The sequence below is a fragment of the Tachyglossus aculeatus genome, chromosome 9 (assembly GCF_015852505.1).
Source record: "Tachyglossus aculeatus isolate mTacAcu1 chromosome 9, mTacAcu1.pri, whole genome shotgun sequence".
In the NCBI taxonomy this organism is placed as follows: domain Eukaryota; kingdom Metazoa; phylum Chordata; class Mammalia; order Monotremata; family Tachyglossidae; genus Tachyglossus; species Tachyglossus aculeatus.
Window position 1 is genome coordinate 53,459,544 of NC_052074.1, and position 17,971 is coordinate 53,477,514.

General features: G+C 41.0%; 1 protein-coding gene across 3 annotated transcripts in view; it reads right to left on the reverse strand.

Moving 5' to 3' along the window:
* Positions 1-3,401: 3,401 nt before the first annotated feature.
* Positions 3,402-17,971, reverse strand: part of LRP2 (LDL receptor related protein 2) — a 176,663-nt gene continuing 162,093 nt past the window's right edge. For 2 of the 3 annotated variants that reach the window (XM_038751849.1, XM_038751848.1), the window contains exons 68-70: positions 17,412-17,540; positions 16,022-16,242; positions 14,927-15,236 (exon numbers count right to left, since the gene is read on the reverse strand). In XM_038751849.1, the coding sequence (XP_038607777.1) occupies positions 14,980-15,236; positions 16,022-16,242; positions 17,412-17,540 (607 nt within the window). In that variant the 3' untranslated portion in view covers positions 14,927-14,979. Of the gene's footprint in view, positions 4,950-5,067; positions 5,140-5,588; positions 5,697-6,554; positions 6,657-8,205; positions 8,336-8,833; positions 8,955-9,709; positions 9,778-10,556; positions 10,648-13,559; positions 13,680-14,926; positions 15,237-16,021; positions 16,243-17,411; positions 17,541-17,971 lie in introns of those variants that run through there. The other variant, XM_038751850.1, reaches the window with a different exon arrangement.

Sequence of the window (17,971 nt, forward strand, 5' to 3'; positions counted from 1 at the left end):
CCACTCCCTCCTTATCATCTACCTCCAAGCTTCAGAGATTTATCAGTAACAGTCTTGGGTTGTATCACCCCTCTCCCTTCCCCAAGGGAGGTCCTGATTGGCCTTTCTTGATGTTTTATTTGTTTATTTTCCTTCCTTAATCCAAGATAAAGCCACTGCAAACAAATCTGGCCTGTGATTAAATACACCAGTTCAGGAGGAGCTGTCTCTCTCTCGGTTTGTAGCCATAATGATCCTCCCCTGGGCCAGTTTGCTATTTGCTGAATCTGGCTTCATTTAGGGGGCTTTGCCTCAGTTTCACAGCCCTCGTGAAACTTTTTCTCCAAAGGAGCCCCTCCTTTATGATTGCAGAGTGGGCATATACTGCTGCATCTGCCACAGTTGTCTCTGGTGTTCAGCTGCGATGCCACAATGTCCAAGTCTCTGCTCTGCATCTTTAAAATCTTTCCTCTGCCATCCAACTCCCAAGCTTTCCCTTGCCTCTGTTTAGCACACTAGACAACTGCTGTGTGAGTGCCCAACTACCCAAACTTCTAAGACACAGGCCCTCCAGAAATCTGTGTGCTGGATGAGCTTGGATTTGATGCTGGCACACGGGTTTTGTTCCGGAATCTGGTTGTATCCAATAGTGACATCTGCCATTGTGTGGTATACAGGTGACACTGACAGATTGCTCCAAAAGCCAGATCTGCCCACTATTTTTTTTTGGGGGGGGGGGGGCAAGGGTTACCATCCCTATAACACTCCACATACCTCCAGTTTAGCCAAAAGCATGGCATGGATGCCATCTCTACCTGCCAGTCTCACAAAATAAATCCCAGACTTCTTTTGGGATACATATATTACAAATAATCACAGGTAATGATTATTAAACACTTACCTGTGTAATCCTACAAATTTAAATGGCACCTTTGCCCTCTAAGAGTTTAAATTCTCAGGCACGTTGACACAATCATTAATAACTGAACTTCAGATATGGGTTTACACATGAAATATTTGACATTATTTGGACAAGACTTTATTGAAGAGTACTGTGTAAAGGAGGATAGAAAATTCTCTTCCTTCCCCATTTGCATCTGAATAAATGCTCTTTAAAATGTTTGATACAGTTGCATAATGCTCTGCTAGGTTATGGATTCTAATTCTTGCCACTTTTCTGCTATGTGACCTTGGTCAAGTCAATTCACTTCTCTGTGCCTCAGTTCCCTCATCTGTAAAATGGGGATTGAGACTGAGTCCCATGTTAGACAGGGACTGTGTCCCACCCAATTTGCAAGTATCCACCCCAGTGCTTAGTACAGTGTCTGGCACATAGTAAGCATTTAACAAATACAATAATCACTGTGATATGCAATGTATGCCTACCATCTTGAGTTTAGACCAGAATGTGATTGAACAGCTACAGATCAGTCAGTGGTATTTATCAAGTGCCTAGTGAGTCACTATTAAATGAATTTTGATTATTCAGCAGAAGGAGGATATGTTGAGAAGCAGCATGGCCTAGTGTAAATAGCAGGGGCCTGAGTCCAGAGAACCTGGGTTCCAATCCCAACTCCTCCACTTGACTGCTGTGTGACTTCGGGCAAATCACTTAACTTCTCTGTGCCTCAACTTCCTCATCTTTGAAAGTGAGGTTGACACCTGTTCTCCTTTCCCCTACAATTGAGGCCACGTGGCAAAGGGACTGTGCCCAACAAGCTTATAATGTATTTACCACTTAGTACTACAGTGCTTGGCACATTTTAAGTGCTTGACAAATACCACAGTTATTATTATTACTGTGCTTCCTGCCCTCCAGGAGTTTACATTCTAAAAGTTATTTACAATTAGTGGAAACAGAGGGAGAATGAGAACATAACAGGAAATAGTTCAAATCTATCAGCTCAAATAATCGAATCTAAAAATAAAAAAACTTGTACATAAATGCTGAAAATTTAAGATACATAAGTACTAAGGGCAATGAGAAAATTGATAAGAAACTAGAATTTCAAGCCCAAGCTCAGAAAATTCATTCACTTGTTATGAAAATCTTAGGAGCCTGGTTTAATGGTTGAAAATTAATTCCCTTTACTTAAATCCCCAACTCATATGTGGTACTGTATTTGAAATACAGCACAAGTGTTAACCCATACACATGGTAGTTTGATCTATCAGTCATCTGAACTCATGTTTATATAGCTAGAAAGCTTGAGGGGAGAGTTTGAAAGACCAACACCTCCTCCTGCACCCAACCTCTTTCCACTTTCAAAAAAGGCAACTACATTTTTTTTATGGTATTAGTTAAGCTCTAACTACATGTCAGGCATTGTACTAAGTGCTGGGGTAGATATGAGCTAATCAGGTTGGACAACAGTCTGTGTTCCACATGGGGCTCACAGTCTTAATCCCCATTTTATAGATGAGGTAACAGGCATAGAGAAGCAAAGTGACTTGCCCAACGTCACACAGAAAAGTGACAGAACCAGGATTAGAACCCAAGTCCTTCTAACTTCCAGACCTGTGCTCTATCCACTAGGCCATATTGCTTAAATAGGAAAGTTACACAATATTTTAAACTTCTTAAAAGTCAAAGGAACTAGCTAACAATTAACTGAAAAATTGACAATGACTTTGGAATCATCTCTTTCCAATCTAATTATTCTGTGCCTATTCCTGTGCTTGGCACATAAGTGCTTTAAATACCACAGTTTATTATTAGCTAAGTACTAATGTCAAAATGCATCATCTTGTGTGTACAAATACCACTTGCTATTGTGATTGTCTAAAATAATGTAGTTTGTGTTGGTTAAAAAGCTTCATCAGAAAGCAAACACTTCCATCCATTATGAAGCAGGACTTACCTCTTTATTCCTGGTTCCAAATTAATACATTCTGCACTTAGTAAACCCAGGAGAAAACTAAAATGATGACATTTCATTTGGGAGGATAAAATATGTATTTTTATAGCATTTAAGTGCTTACTATGTGCAAAGCACTATACTAAGCATTGGGGTAGATACAAGATAGTCCCTGTCCCACATAGGGCTCGCAGTCTTAATCCCCATTTTACAGGTGAAGCACGGAGAAATGACCTGTCCAAGGTCACACAGCAAACAAGTGGTGGAGCACAATTAGAACCCAGGTCCTCTGACTCATAGGGCCAAGTTCTTTCCACTAGGCCAAGCTGTTTTTGTATTCCCATTACAAAGGAGCCATAGGCCCCTCTTCTATTATGAACCATATTTTTCTTTCCCAAAGTTGGTACCATAATAGAAGGGCTAACTTTTCCTTAAGCAATCTGTAAGAAAGATTGATTTACACCTTTTTAATCCTAGGATCGAGCACCCTTCATCATCAGTGTGCCTAGACCGCTAAAGAGGTGGGCCAGAGGCAGACACATTATGCAGCATGAGTCTGGTAAAATAACCCATTTATTAGATTTATTCAGCAGCATCATTTTCCAGTTGCTTTTCTAATCAAGGTACATTTTAGGGTAGTTACAATAAGCATTCTAAATATGGAAAACAAATATTTTGAGAACTTGGGTATAAAAAAAATCAGTAGTAGAAATCTCATTCATTATAAATTTAACAAATCTTCAGTTAGAAGAGTAGCTAGCAGGGCATGCTATTTTAAGTGTTAAATTATACATTCCTGCAATGGTTCTCAGACCTTTCCTTTGATGGTTTATGTTATGGGAACTATACCAGCTAATCAACAGAACAACTAAGATATACAGTACATTCTGATACAAGTAAATGAATAAACCCAGAGTCTAAAAAAGACGGTCAGTAGAAACTGTTTCCCTTTCTATTATGTCCATCTCAAGACATAAATACTCAATAAAAATGACATTTGTAACGTGAAAAAAACCTGGCTTATGTTTTGAATAACCAGCTTCTTTGCAGCTTGTTTTTATTAAAATAGAGATTTTGTAGTATTCTACCTGTAATCCTTCCATTACCAGTATAGTTGCATGCCAGAGACGTTAGCCAAGTGAGTTCATTTTCCTACTGATGAACAGAAGAAAAATCTTATTAAATCAGGTATTGCATTATTTCATGCCATTAACCTTTAAAGATAGCAAATCTTCTAACGGTATGTTTAACTGGAAAGGAGTGGTAAAACAGATATGGAGAAGAGTATTTAAAATCAACAAAAGTGACAGAAAACCTGTATGTTCTGGTAGTCCTTGAACCAAAATATGCTGAATTGAATTTTGATCTCCTGCACAGTTTGAAGGCTCAACTTATCTCCACATAGAGTACTGGAAAAAGTTAGTTGATTTGCAAGAGTGCATAGTAATTAGATGCTGATGGGTAAAAACAAGAATAAAACAAAACTGCTATTTTAAAAGGGACCAGACCCACTTCCTAGATGACTTGGTGGGACAGAGTCTGGGACCAATTTTCTGATTTACACCAAGTTCCCAACGTGGTCTTGTTATTTTTCCTTCAAATCGTTCACATAAGGTATTTACCTCTAGAGATGCAACAAACCACTTCAGGAGACACTTTAATTAGCAACATCAATGATGTGATAATCTTCCCAAAATTTACAAATGTACAATATATTTATAACATTACTTTCAGACAGCTTCAGTGCAAAGATATACATATAGTACATCGTGATATTTGTTCATAGAAATGAGTTGGCATTAAGACAAAAACCAACAAGGCATGGTTTCAACAGGCGTGAAAGGGTATATATTTTTCATAAAGAACTGAATGTTAACCTTTTTCCATCTGTTTATAAAAAATATATGTGCAAAAGGATATTTCTGATGATTCCCTAAATTGATGAACTAGTTATACAACAGAGTCCTCTCTGACCAGGTTAGCGGTGTCTTTAAATGTATCCTCTGTTGCTGAATAAGCGGGAGTTTGGTCTCTTTTGGGAGAAATCCTGGTCGGCAGTGAAGGAGATGGAACTGAAACTCCAGCAGCCTCTTCCTGTTGCTCCTTCTCCATCTAAAATAAAAATCAAACAGAATACATGTTTAGCTCCCAAACGTGGCTCTGGTCCCTAGGGAGAGCCTAGCAAGCAAAGGTGACCAGAAGGAAAATTTCCAGGTCAATGATATTTTACCTCTGCATAGACTGGGTTTTCAAAGTTGGTACTTTGCTTCAGTTTTCTTTTGAAGAAACTCCACTTTGTCTCCTAGAATGATTTCAAAGAAGAAATCAGTCAATCAGTGGTATTTATTGAGCCCTTAGTATGTGTACAGTACTGTACTAAGTGCTTCGAAGACTACAATGGAATTAGGATGTGCTCCCTGCCCATAATGAGCACAGAGTCAAGAAAGATACTGTTTCCCATAATGAGCTTGTTTTATTGTCCCGGGACTTTTATCCCATGGTCCTGAAACTCCTTCACACCATCTATTGTCACCGATATGAACTGAAACAAATTTCTATGTTCCTTTCTTTTCACTTCCAAAGTTAAAAAGGATTGGAAATAGCTCCCTGCATTTCCACAGTTTGGACAGTCAGGGTGTCCTACAGTTGCCTAGAAACCCAAATGGCTCTGCATCTGTCCAAGTTAAAACCTATGTAACAAATGAAAAGCCCTCAGTAATTAACACAGTCTAGGCAGACAGGCTCCATTACCCTTGCAGTTTCTGTCCCTGCAGGAGGCTGTTGTGTACCAGCAGCTATTTCTTCAGAACTGGCAGCATTTTCATAATTCACATTTTCCACATTTCCAGAAGCAGTTACCTGTAAGCACATTAAAACTCAAGTTAGCTAGGTCCAGAAGGACTAGGTAACAATGAAGTTAAACCTCCCAAAGATATTCACAATGAAAACTCCAGGGATTCATCAGAGCACAGTATAGAGCTAAGAAATTATTTTCCTCAGGAAGAATAATGAACAGCAAACATAACAGAAAGACCACTTATCAAAGCTTTGTTGAAAGTTGTCTGTGGAATATTCATTATTGTACCTTCTACATTCATACTCATGTAGTAAGTTCATTCTCATTGTATGTACATTATTTCATGATAAAAACATGGGGATCAAGTACTCATGTACATAGTTTTATTTTTATGTGTTTATATGCTTATCTGTATATTCAGTTATGTCTTCAGCTGTTTCATACAGATGTGTTTATAACGATTCTTCCTTTATACTTACTTTTTCTCTGGCTATCTGTAAATAATCTTTATCTGTCTGTTCATTTACAAAGTGTGGTCTCATAGCTAGCTAGAATTGGCAGAAATGATTCCTGTCTCTCAGTGTTATTAGAGAATCTGGAAGTAGCAAAGTCTCCTTTCCCTTCTCACCTCTTTCCCTACTTGTTTATTGGCAGATTACTCTTCACTTGGAGTTTGTATAATCAAAAAATTTTGGCTCTCGCTAAGACATGGCTTCCCTCTTTTGCCTAAGGACTGAAATGGCTATATTTTGCTAAGGGGGAATCCCATCACTTTTAACTGTATATGAAATATGAATGTGAAAAGAGAGGAACAGTAATTGCACTATTTTTAGGCCAAACTGAAAGAACAGAAATAAGGAAATAAAGCACCGAACCACTGGGGCTAAGAGAATCGCAGAAGGATGGTGTCCATGTCTCACCGCGGTGGGTTGAACCACGTTGACTACACTGTCTCTGGCTGCATACATTGGATTTTCAAATATGATTGGTTGCTTCCCTGTTTCCACTGCAAAGTTCTCATTCTGAGAAAGAAAACAGCCACTGTGAACATTAGGTAAGTAACAAAATCTCCATATGCACATCGGCTCCGCTAGGTGCTATTCATAAAATTACCCAGAATAACCAATGTGATCTCTTCCCTTAAAAGAACTCACATCAGTAAGATAGACAAAATGACACCCAATCATATTTATTGCGTGGCTAATGTGTGCAGAGCACTGTATTAAATTCTCACAACAGAGAATAAAACCACATGAACATATAAATTCACAAACTACCTACATTTCCATCTTTCTGAAACTCCCATCCCTTTGTTCTCATTTTCCCACCCGACTAAATCACTTGGTCAATGGCATTTACTGAGTGCTTACTGTGTGCAGAGAACTGAGCTAAGCATTTAGGAGAATGCAATATAAAAGAGCAGGCATAGATGATCCCTGCTTCTCTGCAATGAACCTTACTTTTAGAGTTCAAACAATGGAGAAGCAGTAAATGGTTTGAACAGGAACAAGAATGGAAGGGAAAGGGAAGAACAGTAATGATGAAAAAAGGATTGCTTGTTGGAGGGTGGAGAAAACACACAGAGAGGTTGTGGTGTCTGGAAAATACGGGGAGCAAAGTGACGCGAGCAGTCATCTTCCCAGTTTGAGCTAAGAGTGAATTTCTCAGTTCCTACATAAAAGGTGCTGGATCTAAAAAAAAAAAAGTAAACCCCATAAACAATGCCTCTAACATGCAGCATGACTCTGTGGAAAGAGAATGGGCTTGGGAGTCAAAGGTCATGGGTTCTAATCCTGGCTCCGCCACTTGTCAGCTGTGTGACTTTGGGCAAGTCGCAACTCCTTTGAGCCTCAGTTACCTCATCTGTAAAATGGGGATTAAGACTGTGAGCCCCACGTGGGACAACCTGAACACCTTGTATCCCCCCAGTGCTTAGAACAGTGCTTTGCACATAGTAAGCGCTTAACAAATGCCATTATTATTATTATGCATGAGATTCCATTGATTTAAAGCCCTGCTCAGGACTGTCCCCTCCTTTGTTGAGTAAATGGGGAAGAAGCTGAGAGGTGGGAAGAATTGAATTAACTGTATTTCTTTCCCAAAGTGAAAAATCTGGACAAGGAACTTATCTTACCTATTTTGGGTCATATCATAATTTTTAAGTATGTTTTTCTCCACGTGATTTAAAGGAAATGTTTAAGGAAATCACTATTTCTCAATCCATCAAACACCAGTTAAAGTAATAATAATAATAATAATAATAATGGTATTTGTTAAGCGCTTACTATGTGCAGAGCACTGTTCTAAGCGCTGGTGAGGTTGCAAGGTGATCAGGTTGTCCCGGGTTGGGGGGCTCACAGTTTTAATCTCCATTTTACAGATGAGGTAACGAAGGCATGGAGAAGTTAAGAGACTTGCCCAAAGTCACACAGCTGATAGTTGGCAGAGCTGGAATTTGAACCCATGACCTCTGACTCCAAAGCCCGTGCTCTTTACACCGAGCCCGTGCTGCTTCTCCAACTACTTCAGAACTGTAACTACTTCAGAAGTTATTTGGAAAGTGACCCTCACCATTTGCATTGCTCTGTCAATAGCGGAGTCAGGTCCAAAGCCAGACACTCCAATATCCATGCTAACATCAGTCCCAGATCTGAATGTTACCCCATTGCCATTTTCTGTGGATTTTACCAGACCACTTAAGCTGAAAGGAAAACAAAAAATCACAGAGTCACTTATTTTTAAAGGAATCTTTTCATTCAGTGAGTTTAACTTCCTATTACTCCATTTTTCTTGGAAAATAAAACTCTTAATTCAAGCTGGGCAGGTGCCTAATTAAAAGTGGCATCTACTGAGCTGGACTTTTCTCCCAGGAGTTTTGGGGTCAGTGCAGGAGAGGAGTGCCACCTTAGAACCTGGTGCCACCAAAGCATATAAATTGTTCCTTTTATTTTGAAGAACATGTAGAATTTCTCTATTCCTCTAGTTTGCTGTATTGTATTTTCCCCAGTGCTTAGTACAGTGCTCTGCACACAGCAAGTACTTAATATATACGATTGAATGAACTGAATGAATGAGTTTAACAAACCCTCCCTGCTCCCCTCCCCGACTCCCCCACCAGTAATAATAATAATAAAAAAAGAATGAGCTGATCCAGGTCTCTTAGAATATTAAATTAATTTTCAATCACAACAGCACCCACCTTGGGAACTTAGGGAGAGATGGCAAGAGGGAGCCAGTTCTCCTGTAGTTAAAGAATCCTCCGATGGCCAGAGCTCCAATGATAATGACCAGGATGATGGTCATCAACACTGCAACTGCTGCTATTCAGGAGGAAAGAGAAAGTGAACATGGAGGAATTCCTGGGGTTACCCTCTCAATCACTTCCTTGAAAGTAGAGCATTGAGAGAAAAAGTGCTAAGCAGTTTCCCATAGGAAACAGTGTGAAGGGCATTCCCAAGATCCCCAAAATTAACCAAAACAATGTAAATACACATTTTTTAATGCTGAAAAACAACAGTCAGTATAATTACTTACTCTAACAGCAATGCAAGAATGTGTCAATAATAGAAGATTTGGGATTGGATTTTTTTATAGCTATAGGTAAAATACTTAATTGTCAAAAAATATCTTCCAAATCCTAATCAGTAGAAAATCACCCCCTGACACCATATTAAAGATAAACCATTAATCTATGACAAAAGGAGAATGAACAGCTGCTGAATTAAGCATATAGTCTCCCTATTCAGGAGAGTTAAAATACTTCAAAGGCTGAGGAGATGAAAAAGGAGAGGGAGTGTGAAAAAAGGGAGACATATGTACCACGATAAACTTTGCACAATTTGCAAAACCAGAATGTTACTGCAGAGTGAGAACAGTCTAAGAAATATGACCATTGTAATTAAAGAGCACTAAATTAAGAGGGCTGTAGCAGGAGAACCCTATACTCGTAAGGGCCATAGATAGGAAATGAAAAGACAAACTTAATCCCATAGGCAAACATTAAAATCTTTATCTTCAGACATATACTTTAGAGGGACCAGTGGGGCTGCATGGGTCAGAATAGTCCAAAGCTTACTTGTGCCTGGAGGAATGCCTCTAGAAAATCCTATTTCACAATAGTTTCCAGTGTAGCCATCAAGACACCTGAAAAGACAATTAAGATCATTCATGGACTACCTATTTTTAAGGTTCAATTTTAGAAGCCTCTCCTGCGCTACTGACCATATGTTTCAATTTAGTAATTCCAAACAATGAACACAGCCTGAGTTTTACTTATTTGCAAGAAAGGATACAGAGATGTCCTGGAGAAGATGGTGATAATTTACCTTTGGGAATTCACTTTCAGTAGAGCATTAGTTGGCACCTACAGTTTCAGTTTAAGTGTAAATTCAACGATTCCCTCTTTTCCCCAGTAAATTCTTCATTTGAATCATAAAGTGGGAAGCGGATCCTGACCACATTCTTTCCTTCTTTTGTAAAATTGAATATTAAAAGGTTCCATTTGTTGTGCTTTGTCTTATCTGGGCAATTTTCCCAAGAAATGTTCTTTGATTAAACATGCTGCTCACTCATCATGCCTTTTACATGGCAAAGCAGCCTTGCAGACAGGCGCATACCTAAGGCAAGGAATGAGTTATGCCAGAGGAGTAGAAAAGAACATCTATTTCCTAATTTCCTGTTTATTTCTTGGGGAAGAAAACAGGCTACTTTAAAACCAAGTGGACTGGTCATTTTTTTGTTCTTACCAGCAAGGCTGTATTTTTTTTTTTTCAGAATTTCCCCTTCTAATGTTAAACCGAAAATATTGACCTAGGTTGTGCCCATCCATTCTTAGTACTTACATTTAAACAGTTTAGCACTTAGGAATATTCCCAATTCACATTCATTGACCCTAGTTTTTTCATCCTCCCATGGTAACTTACTTGCATTTTGGGAGACCACTTTCATCAATATAGCATGTTCCTCCATCCATACACCTGCATGCTGGGGGCATGGTTGGAGGAGATTCAATGGCTGCAGAGAGTGAAAGCCATGCAAGTGTTAATAAGCCAGACTTGGTAAAGCATACAATATCATGCAACATATGGTACTTTCTTAGTGGCAGGGAACTGTGATAACAATAATAATAATGATGATGGCATTTGTTAAGCGCTTACTATATGCAAAGCACTGTTCTAAGCACTGGGGAGGATACAAGGTGACCAGGTTGTCCCACTTGGGGCTCACAGTCTTCATCCCCATTTTACAGATGAGGTAACTGAGGCCCAGAGTGAAGTGACTTGCCCAAAGTCCCACAGCTGACGATTGGCGGAGCCGGGATTTGAACCCCTGACCTCTGACTCCCAAGCCCGTGCTCGTTCCACTGAGCCACGTGATGCTAGTTTCCAGATCAAATAGTCTCTTTTAAGGAGGTCAAATGGATGTTGTAACAGTGTAACAGTTTGTGAAGGACCAAGCGGTACACTGGGGTGAGAAAGGAGCAGATTTCAACATATCCTCATTCTATAAGACGTGTAGTCAGCTAGACTCCAACCATATTAAAAAAGAAAAAAAAAAGCTACAATGTATTGTCTTGGTACACCTTGAATAGCCACCTTAGTGACAATTAGTCAAGTCACTTAATGCTCTAACTGGAGATGTGGAGAGCCTCATTCAGGAGCCCCGGAAAATGCCTGATCTCAGGCAGAGCACGAAGAGGTGAGTTTTGGAAATTATGAGTGCACACCTGATCTGTCCTTTGGGTCAAGCTGACCTGCATGTCAGAGGGGGAGTTGAGGTGGTTTTTCGAAGTGCCTTCACTAGGTGGGCCTTTCCTTCTCCTCTCCATTTCCCTTCCCTTCCAAAGAGCTCACTGCTTTGGGGAGAGGATTGAAGATGACATGGAACGAGGATTCAGCAAGTAAAGGTAAAGGAGAAACAGGATGACAGAGTCCAACATTCTTCTCCTGCTGACCCGTGGTCCTCAAGTCCCACTCTACCTGAGTGGAGCCTGCTGTACCCCCTTCAGGAGGGCCCTCAGGGGTGAAAAACAGTAGACCAGGGAGGGGGAGAAGAATGGGGGAAAAGAGGTACCACTTACTGTATGCAGGGCACTGTACTAAGCGCTATGTTCTCACCCAGTTGAAAAGCACTGGATTTAACCTTGCTATAGCACTGCTTTATAGTTGCTGTAGCAATTTATTTGCTTCCTTAACTTAGAACAATTGATGTGTGCTAATAATAATAATTTGGGTTTTTAAGTGCTTACTGTGTGCCAGGCACTGTACTAAGTGCTGGGGGGGATACAAGCAAATCAGGTTGGACACAGTCCCTGTCCCATGTGGGGCTCATTTTACAGATGAGGGTCACTTCACGCCCAGAGAACTGAAGTGACTGGCCCAGGGTCACACAGCAGACAAGTGGTGGAACCGGGAGTGGAACCCAACCTTCTGGCTCCCAGGCCATGCTCAGGAGATAAATTTACAAGGGGAAAATGGCTTGTGTAGTCTAAGCCTGAATAGATTGAACAAAATTAAAGTCAAATGACAGGCAAGAAAAAATCTGAGACTCTAAGATCAAAATCATTACCAGGCATGCCTGCTCACATACTAATGTTCTTCTGAAATCAAAACTTGTGTCTATTGCACAGATAATTTAAAGCAATTTTAATTGTGGTAATAAAACTAGGTGATGCAAGTCACAAAGAGAAAATCCCTACAACAACGTGAAATCATAGTACATGGACAACTACCTGTCCACAATTTGGGGCGGGGGGCGGGAATTACATACGCATTAATGTGGACCATTGTTCAGTGAAGTGCCAAGCCTCTTTAAAACACAACAGAGCTTTGTGTCACAATATGGTAAAGAAGGCTTAGCAGCAAGCAGCTCTTTAGAGACACTAGGTATTCTACCCCATCTTCTCCTGCCCCCCATGCCAATAGTCTAACAGTACAAACAGGAAGGACCACCTTTGGCCCAAACTTTTCCAACACAAATTCTGTCCAAATTCCATTAACTTCTGGACCTTGCACCTGTACTTACTTCCAAGACTCCCTTCATGCCTTCCTACTTCCCCTGATGAATGTACTAAAAATAAAGATTTTCTGTTCAGGCATTCCTAGCTAAATTCAATACTTTGGGCTCAATCATTCTAAAGTTAAATGCTGAAAAATTTCTCAGGAAAAAAAAAACTTTAAAACTACCCTATTCCTGCTATTCTTGACTACACCTGTGTGAAATACAGGCTTACAAACTGTCAATCAAATGGAATGAATGACAAGGTTAACCTCAATCTCTTATAAACTAACGAGCCAGCATACTGGCAGACCACTTGTTCAAGAGGAAGGAGGTTAGAATCCAGGCCTTCTGCCAGGGGTGTACCTGAACTTCTCTCTTCCCAAACACCTTATGTTCCTGACCAAAGTGTCCAACCTTAACACTTGACTCAGAACAATTAGGCTGACATAATTTGGTTTAACATTTGCATCTGAATGGCAGATTCAAGGTCACCCTCACATAGAAGCAGCATGGCCCAGTAGAAAGAGCATGGGCTTTGGAGTCAGAGGTCATGGGTTAGAATTCTGACTCTGCCACATGTCTGCTGTGTGACCTTGGGCAAGTCACTTAACTTCATCTGTAAAATGGGGATTAAGACCGTGAGCCCCATATGGGACAACTTGATCACCTTGTAACCTCCCCATTGCTTAGAACAGTGCTCTGCACATAGTAAGCGCTTAACAAATGCCGTTATTATTATTATTATTATCCCCAGGCATTCTTTCCCAGCACCTCAACATCACCCTAACTCAAGTGGGATTTTCTAATTCTCATCCATTAACAGTGCTACCAAAAAAAGCTCCTCATGGCCCACATAGCAGGACGACATGCGGAGAAGCCGGAAGGAGTTGCTGGGTCTCAGTTTCATCTTTGGCAATTCACTCTACCTGCATCACACTCGGTGCTACTCCCCTCCACAAATTGGGAGCCTTGAGGGCAACCGCAGGTGTATCCTCCTGGTCTCAGCAGACAGAGGTGGCTGCAGACGTCTTTACAAGGGTTGGGCACTGAAACGCAGATTTGGAAACATCAGTGAGGAGGTGGTCTGGGACAGTGTTGGAGCAACAAGACTGTCTTGTGGCTGGTGAAGACACTCCACTACTAAGTTTGTGACTTGCTAGGAACAATATCCCAGACCCTCCAGCTCTGCTTCTTTTAGACTGTGAGCCCACTGTTGGGTAGGGACTGTCTCTATATGTTGCCAATTTGTACTTCCCAAGCGCTTAGTACAGTGCTCTGCACATAGTAAGCGCTCAATAAATACGATTGATGATGAAGAGCCCAATGACCATCTTTCCTTCATCAAGGGGCCAAACTTAATGGTAGAGATCCCAAAGTGATAACTTGGTAAGGATACTGATGTGGTTGGAAGAAAGAGGGCTTGGCTGATGCCAAGTTGATGTAGTTGCCAAATGATAACATCCCGGGAGAGGACTGAGGATGAAGGGTGTTGGGGTGCTGGGTGTCTTGACAAAAACCACAATAGCACTTTAAACCTGTGATGCCATGATTCCACAATGGAATCATCTCACAACATGAAGTAGGTGGGGAGAGAGAGATGGTAGGGCGCATGACTTCCCGACTACTCCTCAATGAAGAGTCCAATCTACAAATTGTAGCAATACCAATCTTCTAGAAAGGGATCCGGTCCTCTCAACACAAGGACTCAACTCTCCACACTAACGCTGAGGTTCTGCCAGGAGGAACAGGGAGTGCAATAGTTCTTGGAGCTGGGGTAGTCCAGAGAGTCAAACAGTAAAGCAAAAGTGGAGTTGGAATGGGTACAAGTGAGCACCTAGGCTCTCAACATCCTCTGTGGCTAGGCTCCAAGGCAACCTACATGACACTAATTCTGGTCAACCTGGTCTGCATTATGGATTCCTCCTATGGAAGGGATACAGGGGGCTACTGAGGCTTGTAATCCAAGTACAAAACAAGACCCCAAAACTAACCAAGCAGAGCATGAGGTTACAATTGATAATCTGTGTCTGAGTATGCTATCTTAGCGATTGCCTTTACATACCTTCCTGGTAATATGTCCCATACCCATTAAAAAGGGAAGTACACTAAACATTGGCTTATTATACCTTTATTCCTAATTATATCTCACTTGACAACATCAAATCCACCCTTATGAGCTCCCTAGGGGCCAGAAACTATATCTAATTCTCAGCAGTGTATTTTTCCCAATACTTATTACAGTGCTTTGCACAGAGTAGGCACTTAGCAAGTACTATCCCTACTGCTACTACTACTAATAATGTCATACACCTTTCCTACACTGGGCGATCAATCCATTGTGTGCTACTAAGTTTTTAATAACTCAGCTACGAATCTTGAGTAGAAGTTTCCAGTGACCCTCTTACTGAAGGGCTGATGATTACCTGAATGATTGTATCTGTGTTGATGATAGATGCGAACTTGAGTCAGCCAAGGGTTTACGGTCAGCACTTTCACTTTCTCTCCGCTCCCAAATTTATCCTCCTTCCATACTTCACCTTTTTCCTTCGATGTCCAATATAAATGGCCTTCAAAGACATCCAGGCTATATGGGCTCCCTACTTCTTGGCCATTGGAATGACAAAAAAGACCCGCAGTTAATTAAAAAGCAAACATCCAGCCCTGCTTGGTGTCCGAAATATTTCTTCTTGAATTAAAACCTTAATGTCTAAACCTTAATCAATGCCTTGAAATTCCAGGAAAACTACACTGGAATGCCACCAGGGAGCCATAACTTAGTTCTGTATCAGAAGATACTGTCATCTAAATGTCCTCCAAACTGAAGGATTAGCATAAAATGAATTGTGCTGGTTTAATCTATGGTGTCTGACTGTTCACAGGGAAAACATCTCTTTCCGTTACAAGCTTTCGATTTTATTTCACCCATGGGGAAAAAAATTATATTGTGATACCTTTTGCTGTAGTTTTTTTAAATTAAAATCAGATATCTCTGTACACAGAAGACTACTGGGCTAACCTCCCTCTCTTTTCTGAAAATAATTACGTAGGAGCTGTCGGGTTTGTATGTTGGCCTGTTATAGCTCATCTAAAGCAAGGAGAAAACCAAAGGATGTTCTCAAAGATGTTTCTAATTTTGCTTACTACCATAAAAGATTTTACCAAATTAAAGGCAGGAGATCAGGCAGCGTGTGGGTGTGTGTTCGTGTGAGCACACACACACACACACACACCCCTCCAGCCGAGATGGTCCTTTTCATTCCAGGTGAATGTGACAGATAGTATATTCTGACTAGGATTAATGGATGCCTTTCATTTAAACCACCTGCTCAGGAAGAATCCCACATCAGCTATTGCTAAGACTGAAAATTCCATCCAAGCCATCCCTAACCTCCGAGTAAAACGACCCTCCTATCGGTTCCATCATGTCTCATGGACTCGACCACATTCTCCTTAGAATCGCTCCAGTAGATCCGGTCGTTGTTCAGGTAATCGATGGATAGGCCTGTTGGCCAGCCAAGGTCACTGGAAACCAGGGTTTGTCGCTGCAGCCCATCCATCCAGGCCCTCTCGATTTTAGGTTGCCTTCCCCAGTCAGTCCAATACATAAACCTACAATGGGAAATTCATGTTTTTATCACTTTTCCCACAATAGGGCTAACTTCCTAAGTATAAAGAAAAAAGAAAAAGAGAAGCCAAATTCCTTTGCTATTTAAATGCCAGAAGATTGGCTGCAAACCTGGTGTGCCAACCAATTAAAAGAAAAAGAATATGTGCTAGTAGAGAGGTTGCTCCCCCCCCAAAGATCAGGAATAGCACTGTTGGATCATAAGGAGCAAAATGAAGTTCTACCTGCAAGAAAGGATGGGGTTGAGGGTTTGAAAGAATACTGGCTAGCCAAATTTTGACAGGGAGATGTTTGGGAAGGGTTCCTGAGTGCTTTCTGGCAGGTTCAGAAATTAGATTGCAAAAATGGCTACCTATCTTCAAACCATAGGTATGCATGGAGTCCAGTTGTCACCATGATGGGCAACAAGTGAACTGGCACAAAGCTGCAAAAGGATCAACCCCCACAATGCAGCCAGGCAGACCACATCCAGTGGAGATGTTTCCTGGAAGAACACAGATTCTCTGGCTCAGTGTCCAGGCTAGGAAAAAGAATAGTCCTTGGCTCCTTCCCAGTGACTGGCCTTTCTTTATTCTGGCTTTCCAGGTCCCTATCCTCAGAGCTGGCAGTGTAAACTAACACTCTCCAGTGAAATCTTCCTAGGTCTCCCACTCACATTCAATGAATGGGAAGTTAAGGTAGACAGTTTATAAGTACTTGTGCTAAAGTGCAAGAATAAATGAATTAAAAAGTGCTCAATGAAAACCTATATTTAATGATTCCTTTTTAAAAAAAATAAAAAAAAATCCTTCCGAGTCCAGGGCACTGAACTGGAAAAGGCGGCATTGGGCAAAATCTTCATTTTCTCTAGTGGAAAACATGACTATCAGAGACTCTAGACTGTGAGTGGCACTGCTCAAACCGCTAGCTCTATAATCAGTCCCTTTGCACATGACCTTGGGCCCCTCCTGGACTGAGTCTTTCATTTAGTGTCATTCCACTGTCTGTTCTTTAGTACCTGAAAATCTTCTCAGACATTACAGCCTGAAAGCACTGGACCGATTTTAGGTTATTTAAGAATGAATACAGCCGTGAGAAAGTAATCTATTTATATTAAATGCCTAAAGATCTCCAGCCTGTAGAAGGATGTTCCTAACCGGCATGGCCTGCTTACCCCAGTTTGGGATTGACAACAATTGCAGCTGGTTGGTCCAACTGAGTAGAAACAAGCCACTTCCTGTACCGTCCATCCAGCTTAGCAACCTCTATCCGGTTGGTGCCAGCATCAGACCAGTAAATGTGCCTGTGTTCATCAAGACAAAAATCAGACAAAAAAAGGCAAGAAATGACATGTCAGAGGAAGAAGTTATTTCAGAGGCATTTAGCAGGGAAGCATGATTCCACTCAGGAAAAGTAATACTAATAACTGGAACTGGGCCCTATTCTACTGTCCAGGCCCAGGCAACTGGTATCATGCCTTCCACAGATCTGATCTCCCACTCGGTACATTCAGAACATTGTTGGAAATCCATAAGCGCATCATCCTGTGGCACCACAGAGATTTTCAGCACTGAAGAGGGTATGAGAATCAGGGAAGGTAGCTCTAGACCCTTTATGATTACAAAGACAATTCCAGCAACTATCTCAGTCTAGGTCCATTCTGATCCCCAGCCAATAATAGTCTCTGTCTCACTTATTTCTTGTCAGAGGGAGTTCTAGCAGGTTTTATATTTG